Source organism: Etheostoma cragini, chromosome 5 (assembly GCF_013103735.1).
Source record: "Etheostoma cragini isolate CJK2018 chromosome 5, CSU_Ecrag_1.0, whole genome shotgun sequence".
NCBI classification, from domain to species: domain Eukaryota; kingdom Metazoa; phylum Chordata; class Actinopteri; order Perciformes; family Percidae; genus Etheostoma; species Etheostoma cragini.
The window spans coordinates 24667772-24687138 of record NC_048411.1 but is presented as its reverse complement, the minus strand read 5'-3'; the positions used below and the strand labels follow the sequence as shown (position 1 = coordinate 24687138).

General features: G+C 38.5%; 2 protein-coding genes across 3 annotated transcripts in view; both read right to left on the bottom strand.

The window, feature by feature from the left end:
- dapk1 (death-associated protein kinase 1) overlaps window positions 1–474 on the bottom strand; it is an 80351-nt gene extending 79877 nt beyond the window's left edge. The window contains exon 1 of the mRNA XM_034871425.1: window positions 313–474. The gene's annotated coding sequence lies outside the window, so the exon portion shown is untranslated. The remainder of the gene's footprint in view (window positions 1–312) is intronic.
- The window catches only part of LOC117944555 (phospholipid-transporting ATPase ID-like), a 52111-nt gene that overhangs the window by 7494 nt on the left and 25250 nt on the right, over window positions 1–19367 (bottom strand). Inside the window, exons 10-29 of one of the 2 annotated variants that reach the window (XM_034871434.1) lie at window positions 18872–19030; window positions 17579–17667; window positions 16819–17012; window positions 16492–16700; window positions 15896–15939; window positions 15426–15591; window positions 15093–15281; window positions 14777–14892; window positions 14244–14408; window positions 14043–14154; window positions 13144–13249; window positions 12877–13012; window positions 12560–12743; window positions 11698–11921; window positions 10391–10474; window positions 10009–10254; window positions 9766–9904; window positions 8479–8609; window positions 7957–8314; window positions 1765–1767 (exon numbers count right to left, since the gene is read on the bottom strand). In XM_034871434.1, the coding sequence (XP_034727325.1) occupies window positions 7985–8314; window positions 8479–8609; window positions 9766–9904; window positions 10009–10254; window positions 10391–10474; window positions 11698–11921; window positions 12560–12743; window positions 12877–13012; window positions 13144–13249; window positions 14043–14154; window positions 14244–14408; window positions 14777–14892; window positions 15093–15281; window positions 15426–15591; window positions 15896–15939; window positions 16492–16700; window positions 16819–17012; window positions 17579–17667; window positions 18872–19030 (3023 nt within the window). In that variant the 3' untranslated portion in view covers window positions 1765–1767; window positions 7957–7984. Of the gene's footprint in view, window positions 1–1764; window positions 1768–6694; window positions 8315–8478; window positions 8610–9765; window positions 9905–10008; window positions 10255–10390; window positions 10475–11697; window positions 11922–12559; window positions 12744–12876; window positions 13013–13143; window positions 13250–14042; window positions 14155–14243; window positions 14409–14776; window positions 14893–15092; window positions 15282–15425; window positions 15592–15895; window positions 15940–16491; window positions 16701–16818; window positions 17013–17578; window positions 17668–18871; window positions 19031–19367 lie in introns of those variants that run through there. The other variant, XM_034871435.1, reaches the window with a different exon arrangement.

Here is a 19367-nt window from a genome sequence, read left to right as displayed (position 1 = left end):
TCCAGCGAGAAATGACTGCTGAGTATAAAGTCATACCTTCTTCGAATAATGACCCGGACAGGTGTTTAACACTGTTTGAGAGTGGGCTAAAATGTCACACGCTTAAAAATCTATATTAAAAACCTAACAATTACGCTTTTCCTAAATTAAAACCACGACTCGCCCCTTTACGTTAACGTTAACGTATATGAAATACAGCTACAGAATCGTGAACATTAAGGTTAACGTTAGCTTGTAGTCCGAGCGTCACTGGCTCTTTCTTGATCCCGAGAACTGACTACATTTGTATGAATTTACTGTAAAGTATCTTACAGTTTGCCGGTGTATGTCCCGCTGCGAAAACGTAGCCGAGATTTCATGCGTTTTGTGTGAGCCTGTGACCCCTGTTTGGCTCATGGAAGACAGAAATGCTGGCTTGAACGGGAGAAATCAACGTTAACAATGTAGAAGCCAGTCTGCTCTCGGTGATGCGTTCATTGTCTATGGGATATTACGGTGCACCGATTCGAGTTTTATCTGGTTTTTTATCTGGTAGTAAACAACGCTTACACCAGACACTCACAAATAAAAAATCGAGCCAAGAGTCGTTTTTCCATGTTGTATACAAACTGAAAAAACTGGGGTCTGTTTACCTGAAGACATTTGAGCAAAACGGGTTTTTAACGATTATGTCGTAATTACTGTATTTTCCCGTTCTTTAAAGGCAGCATCGTTTTAAATCAGTTGAAGGGGCTTCTTCTGTCGCAGGAGGGCAGCAAAGCTTTCACTTTTATTTGATAATTTGTACATGAGAGATTTTGTGTCATTAATTAACATTGATGTTAATTAGAATGCAGTTGTTTATTTCATTTTGTTAAAGATCATATTTACAAAGCAGAATAGTCAAATGTAACCCAATTTCTTCACCTTTACAATGAATAAAGCTGTTACAGCAACACATTGTTACATTGACAGTAAAACATTATTTGCCTGATAACATTTGAGATCATCACAAAACCAGTGGTAGACAACTAGTTATGTCACGTTTTAATATGTTGTCATCTTTATCCTCACTTCTCTGGTCTTTTGATTCGGTTCTCTGTTGCAACATGAAGCTGATTGCTGTTGCGAGGAGGAAATTAAGATCACATGTAGACCTGGGACCATCTGCAGAATCTGCTCTGCCTTTATTAGGATACACTAAACATTGTAGTTTGACCTTAGTCTATTGTTATTCAGCTCATGTTTTATCAAGTCATTTCACATTATATACGATAATAAACACAAAAGATCTATGAACATATTTGAGCTTCTAGTGTTGTACTGTAGATTAAAAAATGCTTTGTATGATTTTCAGGCAGATGCTTAAGGGCGTGCGCATGTGTGTGTCTGTTTGTATGTGTGTTTATCTGTGTTGTTCAAGGTGTAACAATTAAAGGATAACCGTACTAGAAGTATTCCAAACAAGATCCAGTACATTTCAGTGTCTGACTATTAGAAAACTAGAAGCAAGTTGGTTTAGTGGGAGAAAAAAGACCCTCTTTGTGCTCGATGATCTCAGGGTGTGAGAATAAATGATCCATCCATTATCTATCTACCCATTTTCTAAGCTGCTTATCCCCTTCAGGGCTGCAGGGGGCTAAAGCCAATCCCAGCATGCATTGGGAAAGAGGCAGGTTACACCCTGTTGAATTTACTGAGAAACAAACCTTACAAATTAGAGCGGGGGGCCCCTGCTGACCTTTCGCTATCTACGACTCATTATGACTTTGATTTGTATTGTACATGCTCAGTCGAGGTGAAGCGTAAAACGGTGTTACCATCATGTCTGATCTGGTCTGCTCCCCTTCAGATGGCACACTGTAAAAATATGAGAGCTATGGTTGAGTCCATATCTGCAGCTATATTTATTATTTTCATTACTGCTTGATCTGTCTTTATTTTGTCCAATAAATGTCAGAAAACTATGAGTGCTGCATTATAAACTCTAGAAACCCACAGTGAAGTATTAAGATTTGACTTCGTAAAAACTACATACTTTATGGATTAGACTACATTATATTATAACTCCATTGCTAATGTCACCTAAATAAAAATGTGTAAGCATTGTTAGCAATATATATGGTACATAAAGTATAAAAGGGAAAAGTAGTCATAATTTAGAAAAATAGCACCTGTTTGTATTAAACCATTACATATTATTGGTATATCAAAACTTGAAAGTAGTTCTAGTGGAGTTCAAGTATTTTAACAATGTTGTTTGTTAGTTTAATCAAAAAACATGTGTAATGTTTTATTAACTTGTGTGTTTTGTGAGAATAATCTTAATCTGTAAAGTTAGTAACTAATGCAGTGCAGTAAAAAACCTCTGAAATGTAGCGGAGTAGAAGTATGAGAAAACAAAAATGGAAACGCGTAGGTGTATTTCAAGTACATGGTTAAAGAACAACTGTCCAAAACCACAAAATGGTTGGCATTTGTGCTGGTTTAATCACTTAAACAATTAATAAGTTATCAAATTTCTTAAGATAATGCACTACAGGGGGTTAAACCATGATTAGAGAGGGCCTCTTGCCTTACAATGAGTTGGTGTAGCAGACTAAACACATTCAGCTCTGAAGGGGCTGTGATGCTAAGATTATTATTACATCAGCTTTTGTGGCACAGCTGAATCACATACTTTTGCACTTAGTAAAGAAATCAGCAAAACTGACACATAGCAGCTGAAGAGGACACAGGTTAAATGATGTCTGCCATCACAGTCTTTTGCTTACAACCAGAGGGACAGATGGTTTTTAGCCGGCTAGCAGCATGGGGATGGCAATGTTCGTCTGTCTACCATTTGATCCAGACTGAAATATCTCAGCAACTACTGGATAGATTGAAATAACATTATGTACTTTATTTGTACTGCCACCAGCAGGTTACAAAACAAACAAAACGTTTCCCCTCATCCTGTGAAATATGTCCACTGTGTTATTGGACGTATTGCCATAAATCTTGGCACACGTTCATGTCCGCCTCGGGAAGAAATGCAATCACTTTGATGATACTACGTCTTTACATGTACGCAGCACTATCGTTAGGTTCAAAATTGTATTCAATGACATTAAGTGTAAATTTGTGAAAGTCAACCTGCTAACGTGCCAAACCTAATCGTTTATTTTTTAGAAGATAATGTTTTGGGCCTTTTCGGCCTCCATTTTTCACAGGACAGCTGAACAGTTTTTTTGGTTTTACTGTTGGATTATCTCACATTTTATGTGTGTGTGTTAAGAGATAAGGGGGCTGAAGAAAAGAAAAAAGAAAAGGACTAAAACTGTGATGTGTAATGCTGTCAATCTTGTGCCTTTCCCAATAAAAAATGATTTAAAAAAAAGCTTTGTGAGCATTATAACATCAGCAGAACCGCCAGTATGGCTGTAGAATCTGTGTCTTGAATTTTGGTTTTGGTTTTATAAATAATGATGAGACGTAACTAATAGTACAGAGGCATGAAAGCTGCAACCCCAGAGGTCAAGATAAAGACCCCCTAAATAATACCCCCCTTTATACCCCCTCTTGTGTCTCAACAAGTCTCAGTTGTTGTGGTTGTGTTGGAGCACTATGAGATTTTTCCATATTACACAATAATAATTGAAACCATGCAGGCGTGGTCGAGATTTTATTGCTCTGGTTTAAAGGATTATTACACCATCTGATGGGGGTGAGGTGCACACATATAAAACAGCATTTGTCTGACAGGAGACATATTGCTCTGCCTAATGTTTTGGTTTTGTTAGACTGAGCTTATAATTTACAAATAACTAGCATAGTTAATACATATTACACTGTATTTCATCTTCTTTTCCTTTTTGTACACTATATATTTCGTCTTCTTTTGCAAAATCCGCTATCAACTGTCTAAATTCCTGTTCAATTGTCTTCTTTATACTGACATACTGTACAGTAGATGTTTATATGATTCACTTCTCTAGTTCTTAATCTTGCCCGTTAGTATTACTTCACTTTTAGCATGTTATTTTGTTTCTCTGTCCAGCTTTAATAGAAATGAACAAATGGATGCATTATGAGACAACGGACCCTGCACGGATACTTGAAGAAGTGAAGAAGACATGCAGCAACTTGTCTTTTTACGTCTTTTTTAGCAACACATTGCCGGTCAACCATATCTGTAAAGTGCACCAAAACTCCATTTAGTGTAGAGAGGCTAATTCTTTTCCAAAGCTCTGAACAAAAACATGATACAAAGTTATTGTCAGCAAGAGCAGAACAAAAATCACTAAATGTTTTTGCCAAGTTTGAGAAATAGTTATCAGAATTCCCTTATGTTACGATCTTCAGTGCGAAATATATATGATAGTAATATAGTGATAAATATAAAGTTTTCATTCATCATCTGTGATCTGTAAGTAAGCAAAGCTTGCAGATTGCTTTAGTGAAACGGACCCCACAACGATCAAATCGGTAACATCGGACACCCGACTGGACTACCAGACCCTTCGTCAAATCACTGAAAACATATAACAAAACTTGATATTGAGCTTGATTTACACACAGTTGGGCAAAGATTCAATTGCAGCAACAGGAGTAAATGGCTCTTCTGCATATTCAAACTTTGACATTATTCCATAAAAAACACTTTACAGTAAGTAATAAGTAAGTTGTCAGTGGTGCAAACCAGCTTCATCACACTGACCTCCAGCATCAGATTGTGTTGGAATCTTGAAAGCCAGTGTTAGTGGGCTAGTACATTCAATTCTGGGCAACAACTCACTGATGCTTATTGTGGTGACAAATGTACAATTTATTTATTGGTTAAAATTGAACTGTAGATCGAAGAACTGATGAGTGAAATAAACCATATATTCATGCATATCCACGAACCACAAGGCATGGAGAAGAAAGAATATAGGGAACTAATAAATATAAAAATATCCTTATCGCCTATTTAAAAAATGAAATACATTTAGACCCATTCTTTAAACCTTCACACACCAAATAATAAATTAGTGATTGATCCCACTGACCAGCTATCGTCTTCAGGTTGAAAAATGCTGTTTTGTTTTTGTAACATCCTTATCTTCCATCAAACATTATTGTCACTGTTGTCTCTGCATTGAATAAAATAGGACTTTTATTTCTTTAATATTAAGTCAGCTTTTGTGTGTCCTTCTACGTTAGCTCATACTTTCAGTGAACTAAAGAAAACAAGATGTATGAATAAGATACACTACTTGTTAAAATTAAAAAGACGGCTAACTACCAAATTGATTGTCAGACATAAAGTAGCAAGCCTGTTGCTAAAGCAAAAACATGATTTTGAAATAATTACTGTGCATATTGTGTTGCAGTATCTGATTTTAAAATATAAAATCATTATGATTTAAACTGCAAGATTAAAAGTTCATGGGAATTGTCTAAGCAGTATTTAATTGGCTCTGCCCACACCCAGCACTAAAAGGAATGGATGAAAGAATCACCCAGTCAATTGTGTAGTGTGTGTACAGTAAACCCCCCAAACACACGTAGATAACAACTCAGACACTTTTTAACGTCTGTATGGTCGGCTCAGCCCACTTCTCATTCTGAAAATGTGCAGTTTTCCATATTTATTGGTAGGGATGCTGCATTTTGTCTCAAGTGGTAACTCAAGGTGTATTTAGGACACATTCTGGTACACATATTTGAACTGCTATCCCTCTAATTTGGCTCTAGACATGATCTGGTTATAGCCCCAAAGGCTACACAGTAGGCAACTGAACCATATACAGTTAAAGAAATGGACCAGAGATGGAAAGCATAGCTATATGTTAGGAGACAACATAGGCACAGGCAAATGATTTGCTAACTAAAATGCTAGTTAACTTTAGTAATTAAACCTAAACAGCTAATGGAAGTTGAAACGGTCTGCGAGCTTCTCTTGACAATGCGGTGATTTGTCGACTATGCGACAACAAGTCGCTTGGTTATGACACAATCGTTAGCCTATTTTTACAAAAACGTCTGCTACAGAGCCATAACGTGAGATACAAGGTAATGGAGCCTTTAATACATTGTGGTGTTTTTTTAGAAATAAACAATGGACAAATCGAGTTTTTAAATGCTTCAGATGTAAAGTTATTCACTGTCAAAGTGACGTCAAAATGAATGCCAGTCAATGGGATGCTAACGGTGGGTGATGGCTTTGTCGCATTAAAATGGCGCCATAGGAGCAACGCTTAGAGAGGAGAGGCTTACCCTCTTGGCTTGAACAGGGCCTTAGATTCACGGTTGCTAGAGCTGGAAAACAACTCAAAATATAAAACCCAAGACCTAAACGCTGAGGTACATTTCAGACATTTTATGCTCCCATAAAGCTACACTGTAGACAATATTGGTACCACCTTGTAATAAGGCATTCTTTATAACTTGTTCAGATCAGGAATAAGCTATTAGAAAGAGCAACATTTAGGTTGCCAGCTTGAATAAAAAAAAAAAAAAAAGCCAAAGAAAGTCGTGTTGATTGGTGACTTTAAATCCACTCATAGGTGTGAGTGTGAAACTGCCCAAGTTGAACCAGTCCAGTGCATGCTGGGATACGTTCCCAGGGACCCTACACAGGATGAGTTGGTATGGAGGATAGATGGTATGAATCACTCGCAGAACTGCAGATCTTACAGACCAAAATCCATTTATCAAGAACTTTACAATTACAGTGATTTTTTTTTTTTTTGCCCGGCACCATTATCTCTCTTTAGATGACAAATTTCATTCAAACCACTATGATAAATAGTTTTAATATTATTAATAGTAGTATTAAGAATACATTATTACTTGAAGGATTACTGAAGTATAACAACTGTTTAATTTATTACTAACCATTAATTGTGTCCGCAGAAAATGACCATTATGACTCCTAATTAGCGATCAACCCTGCTTTTTAGGTTTCTCACTTACTGTAAAGATGTATTGAGTAGTTATCTGAAAAGACAGAGAAAGTTCTATACACTTTTACAACCTGGCAGTCCAGCCCAATCATTGTTCTTATTAAGAGCTTATTTCTTATCTGTAAGCAATTATATGTATTTTATTACTTACAACTTATAAACCCTTAAAAACCCTTAAAGTATGCCCGATTACACAGTGGTCCTTTAGAACGTTATTCAAATATCTCTGTGGTTTTGTAGTAAATCAAAACTAGGGTCTGCTATACAAAAATGATCTGTTTTCTTCTCCTAATTCATTTAAGTTGCATGAATATTTTTCAGCACACATAAAGTGAAGAGAAAAAGCATACTGTAAAATTGGGTGGACTAACAACGCTTGCCATAATATCTCTTCCTCTGAGAAGACGAACATCTGTTGGGAGCACTTTTTGAAACATTCATGATCTTCCAAAGATTAAGTCATCCCCTGCTGCCATGTGAAAAAGCTTTCAAGACAGCAAAATAAAATGCTTTAAAACAATTGAAACTTAAACACTTAAAAGTACAAAATTAAAATATTCTTATGCAAAATGGCTTAGCTGGTTTATTTATCCTCTGTACAAAGCCCTGCTGTGCATATAGACTCCCAGGGTTAGGGAAATCTTGGTGGTCTGTAAACATGATGACACTTTGTCCTTCTCATGAAGCCAAACTTTTTCCCCTCTGTGGTTGTTCCAATCTGAAAGTGAATCACCCTGTTACTGTTGGCTTAGCATGAGGCATATTTTACATAAATACTCATGATCTGAGCAAAGCGATCCATGTACCCATCAGAAGTGGTGACACATTTTGCTGTAGTTCCTTTTGATAAAACTTTTACAAAATGAAGTGCTTGGAGCAAAAGTTATGCACTTTTTAAACCTCGTCTTAGGTGATTGGACAGATGAGAGACAGATCATTAAAATCCTTGAAGTTCTCTGGAGTGCCCAAGCAAGTTCTTCATGGTAACAAATGTATGAATGGAGCTTAAAAACACCAGGGGCATCCAGCTGTTTAGTTTATTCCATACTTCCATCTTGAAGATAACCGGCTGTCTGTCAGAAGGCAGAATCTTTGATAGTCCTGTACATCTGCAGCGACGTCACCTCCACATCTTGGACCTTGGCGTTCTGCGGGCGTCCTGTTGGGCTGTATCCAGCCGATCGTCCCATGGGACTGAACCCAGTTGTGGTGCGACCTATGTTGCCGAAACCCGAAGATCCCGACAAAGCAGGACGCCGCAAGAACCGGCCTGAAGTCACCAGGTTCCCGTAGCCCTGCGCGTGCGAGAAGGCGTAGCCTGAGCGACGGGAGCTGGTACGGCGGATGCGGGTGCGTAGAGGCGGGGGGGCAGGTGTGGCTTTGGCTTGTCTCACCTTGAACATCACCTAAAGGTTTGGGTAGATTGTAACAAAGTCAAAATGCTGGACAGAGGCACACTTATCACACATGCCAACCCATTTCTGGGATTTATTTTGGATTCATGTTTGACAAAGGCAGTTGTATCTTAGCGAGCATGCAGATTAAATTGGTACAGTAGATCCATCTTTACCTTGTCATTGATGGTGGGGTAGAGCTGAATAAACAGGAACCGGTAGGTAACCACAGGAAGGACACACAGGATGGAGGTGAGGAGGATGGTCAGCCAAATGTTGGGCTGGTTCAGAGAGTTCCGGGCTGTTCCTGGACAAACACACACATAATACACATACAAGGTTTATAATTTTAAGCTTTTCAATCCTTTAAATACTTTAAACTTAACTGTCATCCCTGTTATGACTTGGGTAACATCAAGATATGCTACAGCTATAAATGCTGACTTCCCTATGGACAAGATTACCACAAACATATCAAATTCTTGACTTGATTCCTGTTTGACAGAACTACTACTAAAAAGTTAAGTAGTAGTATGTATAAATGACATTTCCAGTGTTCTAACCTACAACCTACTTAATAAATGTTTCTTCCGGATCTCATATTATTTTTCTAACCTCTCTGTATTGTGAAAACATGATGGCTGTGTTGCAAGTCCTCCTGGTCATTCACAGAAGCAAATAAATTATGCTGAGTGAGTGTAACAACTTTACTTGAAAAAATTGAATTTTGTGTCTTTGTAAAGGGTCGTAAAGCTGCCTTTGACATGTAAAAATTGAAATGAAATGCTAGTGTAATCATAGTGTCAACATCAGATTGCTATCTCAAACACATTTGCTGTATAAGTATAAATGGACTTTACTTTTACGGTTACAGACAAAAAGAAATAGTAGAGCACTTGGGTTGGAAGTTGTTTGTCAAAACAGCATCTACATTCATGTCAATCCATTTTTCTGCTACCTGACATGGTTGTATGTAATGTGTTTCTAAAAGAACTTTTTTTCTATTTTAATTATTGCTACAACAAATAATTTGTCATCACGCAAAGTAGAATGAACATAAAATACAGTCAAAATTTTAAAAGAAATATTATTTGAATAAGGAAATATGTTCAAAGAATAAGTAAACAAGACTAACAATTAGACCATGAGACTGTACATTACATTTTAGTACACACACAGCTCTGAGCTAAACCAGCTTTGATATTTGTCGGAGTTGTAAACCAGACATTTTGCATGTGAAAACACACTGAACTAAATTCCGACTCTATTTGGAAGTATAATTCAACTTATTTGAATTATACTGCCCCCTTTATTCCAAAGGAGCCTCATATGAAAGAATGAGCAAAGCTTTTCGCTGGAGCAGGCATGCATGTTAACGCCTACTAACCAACACAAATGTGCAAACGAACACAACGATATCTTTAAGGAGAGGTGTTTGGCGAGATTATGAGTTGACCACTCACCTATGAAAGGGAAGGCTGACGGCAACATGAGAAACATGCCGTTGCTGTACATGGTGAACGTGACAGCAAAGTACATGGCCAGGCTGCCCAACACGAAGAAAGTGTTCACGGCTGTCCAGTAGGACATCTCCAACCCTAACTAAAAACATGGAGAGGACACAAAAATATCTGTAATTGTTTTTGCACTCTAAGCCCGACTAAGGGTAGAGACAAGATTCTCCAAAAGAAAAGTGTTCCTCATACCTGGATGGTGACGGCAAACAGCAGACATGTCTGGGTGAGGAGAGCGAAGGACTGGTAGTCGGCGACGTCCTTCCCGTCGTCCCTCACGGTGTTGTGCATGGCTGCGTAAGGGATGAAGAAGAGCACCATGGAGCTGTAGCAGCTGTGGAGAACACATTTGAAGAAGGCCTTCTTGCTGAAGTACAGGTTGAGTTGACCGGGAATGTAGAGCTGAGGATACTGGAAACTCCACACGTCGTTCACATCCTGACCAGCAGGGAGAGACAAAGGTATCAAGTCTGTGTGTTTCTGTTCTCTGTTCTGTCAGCTTGAACACCTCCAGCTCTATTCTTTATATAAACATATAAGGTTTATTATAGATACGTGCACATCAGATAGTTACCTGATCAAACAGACTCATTCCCAGGACAGGTAGTGCTGTGTACATCAGATTGTAGAGTGTTATGAACCACTCATCATACACCGTCTGAAAAAGCAAAAGCAGAAATTAAAAATGACTTCTACCATCTTCATCCTTGAATACCAATGGTAGAAGAAGATTCACACACGTTACTTAAGCAAAAGTACCAAAATAACTTACTTCCTTACAGGTAAGAGTACTTACATTTTAAATATACTGTAATTTAAGTAAATGTACTTAAAGTATCAAAAGTAAAAGTACTTGTTTTGCAGAAAAATGTCCCCTGTGACTGATATATTATATGTGACATTATTAGATCATTAATACTATAGACTGATCCGTGCCAAAACAGCATTTTAGTTGGCGCTACTTTAAACTACTTTATATATTCACTTTTAGGTTGTTTAGCTCTGTGGTAAGATGATTAATGGGAAAGGAAAGAAAATATTCCGGTAAAAACCTTTTCGTTAAATGTTGGATTATTTTTTCCATATATTTTATTGGATACAGCGTTGAAACAATATTTACAACACAGTATGATAAAAGTCTGCATTTTGTATTTTCAGAATGAACAATTCTTCAAAACAAACGTCCTTTTGTGGTTTAATGATGGATAATTTAACTGTTCTTGGCTTCAAATATTATTTAAATTACACCATCTGAGAAGTTTAGAGGGGGTAAATGATCTCATAGACATCTGGATGGCAAACGGGTCTAAATACACACAGATGTTTTGTGTTGCAAGCTAAAAAGGTCGAGAAACACTGGTTTTACCTTTTACAGTCTTGTATTACAAAACTAGCAGTGGTGGAAAGTAACCGAGTACACTTACTCCAGTACTGTACTTTAAGTACAAATTTGAGATACTTTTCTTTTCATGCCACTTTCTACTTCAACTCTACAACATTTCAGAGAGAAGTATTGTATTTTTTTACTTCACTACAGTAATCTGACAGCTTTAGTTACTATTTACTTTAAACATTAAGATTTTTATACAAAAAACACATGTAGTTTATGAAATACAAAGTTTTGTTATAAGTTAAACTACCCAACAATATAGGCCTAAAAATACTGAAACGATTAAACAAAGAACTGTTGTGATTGTTACAAACTTTTACTTAAGCAACATTTTAAATGCATGATTTTTACTTGTATTAGTAAAAAAAAAAAATTACTAGTATTTCTACAGTGTGGTTCATTCACTTATGTAAAGGATTTAAATACTTCTTCCACCACTGAAAACTAAACACCACCGTCCTTTCTCCCTCCGTCTTCCTTCACTCTCTCACCTGTGCAGAGAAGCCACAGAAGAAGCCGTACCAGAAGTGGACGAAGGTGAAGGTGAAGTTCTTGTAGAAGAAGTAGCGCAGGAACTTGCACATGCGCAGGTAGGACCAGCGGCCGTGCACCAGCAGGAGGCGCTGCAGGAAGCGGAACTGGGCGAAAGAAAAGTCGCTGGACAGCACGGCCTGCATGCCCTCCTGGCCTGAGATGCCCACGCCTATATGAGCCGCTGGGAGGACAAAGACAAGAAGAAGACACGGGTGTCTGAATTTCTCTGTATCCAAAAAACAGCAAGAAAAGAAGCGTACATTTTTTTCTATTTGTGGAAAATATTTTAGTCTTTTTTTTCGGGGTTTCAGGCAACCACAGATCATGTACTACAACTTAAAGCTGCATTAATACATTTTTGGCCACTATGGGGCAGATATACACCTAAACAAGAGGAGAGATACTCACCGTATCACCAGCATACTAAATTCTTATGGTTAATATGTAGCAATACTATCATTCATTTGGAGTTCCAAATCATTGAAAAAAAAAGCCCATTCGAATTTTACAGAGTCCAAGGATATGTACTGAAGCAAAGCCTCACATTTGACAAGCTGTAAAGGGAATGTTTGCCACTTGTGTTTGAAAAATGTCTGAAACAATTAATCTATTTATCAACTCATCATTTCAGTTCTGGTTAGTTTATCAAAGCATTCGTAATGGAAGCCAAAGCCCATTGAGCTGCATTTTGTATTTGGGGAGAACTAGCAGTACAGCTGCAATCTTTAGCAGCAACTTTCTTTTTTGCAAATTTCCTACTTGGGAGGAAAAACCTCTTTAACTTTCACACATATAGCTGCTGTGTGGCCCCGCTGATACCTTTGATCATGCTGACGTCGTTGGCTCCATCTCCTATGGCCAGTGTGACCGCCTGCTTGTACTTCTTGACAAGCTCGACCACCTGAGCCTTCTGCAGAGGAGTGACCCGGCAGCAGATCACTGCTTTACACATACACGCCGTCCTCAGGAATTCCAGCTCCATGCTGCCCTCCAGGGCGTACGCCTGAGGGAACATAGGGAAGATTAGAGACAGGAATTATACAACAGTTTCCCTTTTAAGTTTAAATAATACATAATATATGTCACAGAAGACAGTTACAACATGAATTGTAATCAGGACACATCTAATGACGTACCAGGCTGTGTCCGTTTATAACCAGGCCGTACTCTCCATTTACCAACTCGTCTGCGATCAGTTTCACACCTTTACCCAGAGTCCTTTCTGGCAGAAACATTGAATCCTCGACTGGTTTCATGGAGGTCCGTGCATTTCTGCTCCACAAGAAAATGAAAAAAAAAAAAAAAAAAAAAGGATGGATGCATGGATACGTTTCATAATCAGCTCAGTTCCTCAGGTGATGCCTAAACTGAAACGGTACAGTCTTTTGAAAACTGCCTCTGACCTGAGTTCCTGTCTGACATCCTCAGGTGAGTTGCCCGCGACGATGAAGACGTCGTTCATCTCCTCCCGCAGTAAGTTGCAGGAGTACCCAATGTTTTCTGCAGTTTCTGCAGCATGAATAATTAACATAAGTAAGATGACAGTTGTAACAGATATGAAGAAAAGAACAGAATGAAAAGTAATCTAAATATTACACAGTGAAGAGCTATATTTAACAATGATCCTGCATGATGTTTGGGACCGAATCAGGAATACTATATTCAAAAAGGAATGTATCTTCTGATACTTCTGCAATAATACAACAAGCAAATGAAGTACATACAAACACAGTTAGTGCATGGTCAATGTGCAAGTTCCAAATGGTGAGTCCTTTGGTCATGTTGTCACTTTCTGCTTTAGGTGTGACTGAGGCTGGCTGTCCAATAAAGGGTTATACAGTTTAGCAGGTGTGGAGCAGATGGTGTGCTATAGTCTGAATTTAAAGGTTTCTAACAAGAAATATCACTTTCTATTTGACCTCTAAATAAAGTGGTTTAGATAATCAGTTTGGCTTTTTTGCACGTTGACGATCGTTTTTCTTTTTTCCACATCTGACTGCGTTGTTTCCAGGTCTCAGCAATTACTTTGGTGAGTATGAGATATATGGCAGAAACTACAAAATCCTGGCCCTAGTTGTGATAAACTGTTATAATCATTATTTTAAATATAAAACAAGATGACTTCAGATTGAAAAAGTGACACCTAATTGATTTCTATTGATAAAACTGAATTATGACAAACATGACAAAAACGTTTTCAGACTTGTTTCCATGTAAAGAAAGTTTAACCATCCACCCAATCCAAAACAGTTATATAATTTGTTCCAAATTAAATTCTCTCATTATATTTAAAGTTATGTACCTTGCTTGTCACCAGTCAAAACCCATATTTTGATGTTGGCTTTGGACAACTGCTCTATAGTTTGAGGTACTCCGTCTTGTAACTTGTCTTCTATGGCTGTTGCTCCAAGCAGCTGGAAACACACATTCAGTCTACAATTTTAAAAAATGAAACCCAGGTTTTATGGTTTGAGCTTTAAAGAAACATGAGTTATTTTCCTACCAGTAGATCCTTCTCTATCTCCTCGTACAGCTCTTCCAGTTTGCTCTCTTGGTTGTCGAGCTCGGTGCTGGCCTCATGGTGGCGCTGTTTCCACTGGTTGAAATACTCCTCGTCCAGATTCTTATAGGCCAGCGCCAGAGTCCGCAGGCCCTCCCCTGCAAACTCCTGCAGATCAACATGCATATATTGAGGGTTGAACGCTTCCCACACACAAACACACACACACACACACACACACACAAAACCCTAAATTTGGATAATCTTTATAGAACAAACCAATTTCATTTGTTTCGCCTCTATCATTTGGAGCAATACAAAAGTTATCGTCATCATTATAATAAAGCCCAAGTGTTCAAATTCAATTATTTATGCTTCCAGGGCAGGGAACTTTGTCTGTATAAACACACACAAACACACTTGACAGAAAACAACCAACACACAGGCATGCAGAGACAAACATTCAGCAACACTGCAGGAAACTTACAAGAAGAATTCAGATAAAGTATAACAATCAAATCTCAAATATTACTGACGTTAAGGTGCTCTGTAGTGACGTCCATCAGCTTGCTGCAGGACTGATGCAGCCTCTCGTAGATGATTGTGTCTGCACCTTTACAGTAGAGACAGAGCTTCCCTTCTGGACACCGCACTGTACACACAAACACACACTTACATGACCCCATCATGACACGAAAATACAGTTCTGTTAAATAGGAACAGAAGGAAAAATCTGCTATAACAATCACCACAGTTAAAAAAAAGGAAATCTCCAGCGACAGCAATCAACATGAAAACTGTATGAGGAATCACACTAAATAGGAAATTTTATTTTTTCAGAGGATTTTATACCTATGACGGACATCCTCTTGCGGACGTTGTTGAAATCCAAGATGGCCAGGAGTTCATAGCTGCGCTGTTCCCCCATTTCCACGATGGAAACGCTCTCTGGTGTGCGCGAGCGGAAAACAAATCCAAAGTTTCGGGCCGCTGTGACCAGTGCTCCCTCATCTGGAGACTGGGCCTGATAGAAAAGCTCACCTGAAGAGTGGAGGAAGAGGAATTGTTCTCAGATTTAGGTGAAGTGAGTAATTTTTGGTCACTTTCGTTTTTATTGTGTAAGGATATTTGCATTATCTAAGAAAAAGACAGCGGCTCACAGAGAGACACTCAACCGCTTCTCACCTTCTTTCTTCTCCTCGGCCATGACGGTGTGGCAGAGGGCCAACAGTCTGAAGAAGTTGTGGACCTCTGGGTCCTCCAGCTTCACCGCCTCCACCAGGGCGTGGTCGTGGAACATGAAGCGGGGGTCAGCCAGCGGGTTGAAGGAGAAGTCCACCGTCTCTGTATGCTGTCGAAAGAGACAGAAGACAGGGTGTGAAGACGCAAGAGGTGTCACTAAATTTAATAGAAATTTTGCAGAATCTACATGATGTATCCTTTGTGACAAGATAACAATTGATTGATTTGTAATGCACTTTATATTTTGAAGCAAATCTCAAAGTGCTACAGTGCATACTGCATGGTGGGAGGGGGTGAGAAGGGAGCCCTTATATTCAATCCTGGCGGAAACGGGAAGCCAGTGAAGTGAATAGTGAATCAGTGTGATGTAGTTAAAGGATTGCCGAATTTACATCACCAAAAACCTGACTCACCTCAGTAATTTCTAGTCTTTGACCTGTGTAGTCATAAACATCCCCTAAAAAAAGAGAAAGAAAATAGATGAAACTTACAAGTGACGTGTGAACACAAAAATGAACCAATTACATGATGGACACAGAAGAAGCAAATGCCTTTGTTTTTCAATTTTTTGCCTTTAGTGTCTTTTACTACCTTTTCGAAGACTAAATATAAGTTTTGTTATTAGGTGATGCAAAACTACTTTCTATAATATTGGTACATTTACTATGTTTCTTTAACTGCAACAGCTCAGATTGACATTTGAAGAGCTCATTGATTTAGCTGCACACAAACAAAGAGCCTATAGCTTAAACATGTGCATGGTGTCTATACGAACTTTGCCTAATGACTAATGAAGGTCTGAGTACAGAAATATTGTCAATCAAGTGAGTATAAGTGAGGATAATACTTTCTCTTTCCATTTACGTTATTAAATGCTTTATGTATGTTTAAAATAATTATGTGTTAGCCATTCTTTATGGTTTAAAGCCTCAGAACACTCACACAGAGGATTTCAATTATTCTGGCCAAACCAACTTAGATAACTCCAGGTAGAACTTTTGAATCTTACCGTAAGATTTGCCGTTGATGGAGCACTTGTTGAACGTCATGATATTCTGAGTGAGCGTCCCTGTTTTGTCACTGAAGACGTATTTGATCTGGCCGAGCTCCTCGTTTAGCGTGGTGGTGCGAGCCTCGGCGGGGGTGTTGTAACGTGCAAAGTACATTTTCCTGTCCCAGTCGATGTAGAAGCTGTTCCCCAGCCGAATGATCTCCACGCTGCCGAAAGGTGTAGAGTCAGGAAGTGAGAAGAAGCAAATACAATCTTTGTTATTTATGCATTTTGTAGAAGTTTTGTATTTAATTAAATAAACAGCAATTCTACCCGTGTTGTTACCTAACATAGAGAGAGATGGGCACCACAGTGTTAAGGATGATGACGTAGGACCAGAACGTGAGGAAGGCGGAGAAGGCAGCGTTGTTGCCGTCTTGTCTGGGAAGGAAGACCATGAACTGTGAGCCTTCGTTCATTTCCCAGAAGTAGTTTCCTATTGCAAGGATGGTGCACATGAAGGCCAGGAAACCAAAAATCTGCATGGAGAGTTTTGGAAATAATGAATAGGTCAAAGGCTGGTCTATCAAAGAATGACTGGACAACTGAACCCAAGTTGAAAGTTTAAAAAAACAAGAATGGAACCGGCTACCCTTCTCAAAGTGATTGACAGGTCTTTAAATCCACTAGTTAACATTAGAAATAAATAAATCTATTAATGTTTTCTGATACATCTGAAATGTTGGGAATGTGTAAAATACAGGTTTAGCAAGTTGATCCTTTCAACTAGAATCAGTCAAGACACAAACATACAAAGCCGGATAGATTTTTTACGGAAGAAGTTAAACATTTTAACCCTGTATTTTATTTACTTCCCATTGATTTACTTCCTCTTGTCTGGCTGATCTTCAATGCTCTGGGTAACTACCATGGCGCAGCTCATTTATTAATAAAAGATAAAGACATCATTTGACTTATTGCGCCAGAAGAAGTGAAATCTTGTTTTCAAGAGTTAATTTTATGTAATAACCGGATTTAGCCGTAAAAATCAACTGATGACTTGATGAATAATTAAGCCATCCTTAGATCAGATAAACAGACTCACACAAAGTACTAGGACGTTCATCAGTCGGTCTATACTGGTCCTCTTAAACGTAGTTTTCCCACAGTTCTGCATCAGCTTTGTCTCTGGACCTGCAAAAAAGAGGAACCAAATGACCTCATATGATTTCACATCCTCCATTTAAAAACATCTTAGTTTTTTATTTATTAGGGACAATTAGGACTGGGTACTGAACTTTGATTCTTTTAAGGCACTGACCAAATTGTCTCTATAATATAGACTATCAAAAAAGGCCTTGTCGTCCAATACCAAATTTCATTATCTTACTTCACGAAGTAAATCTCATCAGTGTCAGTGAGCCGATAAGAACACTTCTACCAAGATATAATAATACTTGTGATTGGCTGTCTAATGTTACACGTTGTAGATACATGCAGGAAAAACTCTACGTTACGCACAGAGATAGAGCCAACGTGTGTGTTGGTGGATTTTTTAGAGGCTTGACTACAGTGTGCATCACATGAGCGTAAAAAAAATATACCATAGTGTTGTAGGCTGTTTTGTAAAAATGATTTCTATAAAATTGTTATCAAAAAAAGTATTGTTCAGGAAAACTGGTATTGAAGTCAGAGTATCAGTATCAATGCAAAAAACAGTTGTTATGATGACGTGGTACTGACACTAGGCCTGCACCATAAATCGTTATAAAATCATGATCTCGATTAACCCCTTTTCGCAATTAAACTTTGAAATCCATGATGTCTCTCTCTCGCGGGTGGGCCAAATTCTCTGGGCGGCCAAAGCAGAAAGGGGGGAGGTAACCTTGCTCCTTATGACATAAGGGGATAGATTCCAGATGGGCCCATCTGAGCTTTCATTTTCTCAAAAGCAGAGCAGGATACCCAGGGCTCGGTTTCCACCTATCACGATTTCTAGCCACCGGGGGACGATAGGCAGGCTAGGGGAACTTATATTAAAGTAAAAGAAACCCTCGCAAAAATTGAATTTTTATTCCATTAGACCTTTAAACATAGACTCTTTTAAAGCATTCAAGGGCTGCAATGCTCTCCCTTCTCTTCATTGAAGCCTCTATGCTTACAGGCTCGTGGTGATGTGCAATGTGCTATAGGTGCCAACAAAAAAAAAATATGTTTGCTAGTGCCAATTTGTTTTGTTTTGTGATGGGTCATGTGTGCAATAAACATAACACTTCGTGAGCAAATAATTGCGGCAGAGAATCGGAATATCAGTTCTAAGCTAAACGATTGTGATTGAAATTTTTCCCTCAATCGTGCAGGCCTAACTTGACACCTGTTCATGAAAAATCCTTCCCACCTGCAAACAGAACGAGTCCAAAGCACCACTCAGTGTTCCTCAGGGTGCAGCCTCGCAGCAGGATCTTCTCATTGTCCAGCGGGTATTTCTGACCGACGTAGGTTAGCGTTCCTGTGAAGCGGTCGAGGCGGTTGTTGGGGGGTTCACAGCGTACCTCACCTTAAACATGAGAGAGAGATGACAGAGCAGGTTTGAGGTTGTGCTCAGAATGAAATGAATTATTCAAGCAGGCATGCATTTAATTAATGTATGACTATTTCATCTTTGTATTTATTCTGATGGCTGCAGTTTTTGTTTGTTGCAAAATGAGACAATTTGTAAAAATTGAGGCCTATGTGTCTCTGTGTTTAAACTTATTCATCATAGTGTTCCCGGGTCAGATTAGGAGATGGTTATAGTACCACTGGGAATTTACAAAGACCCTCTTACACATTGGGTCTTCAAATGAATTTTAGTCTCAAACCAATGTCCAAATGCATGGTTATGATAAAAGACC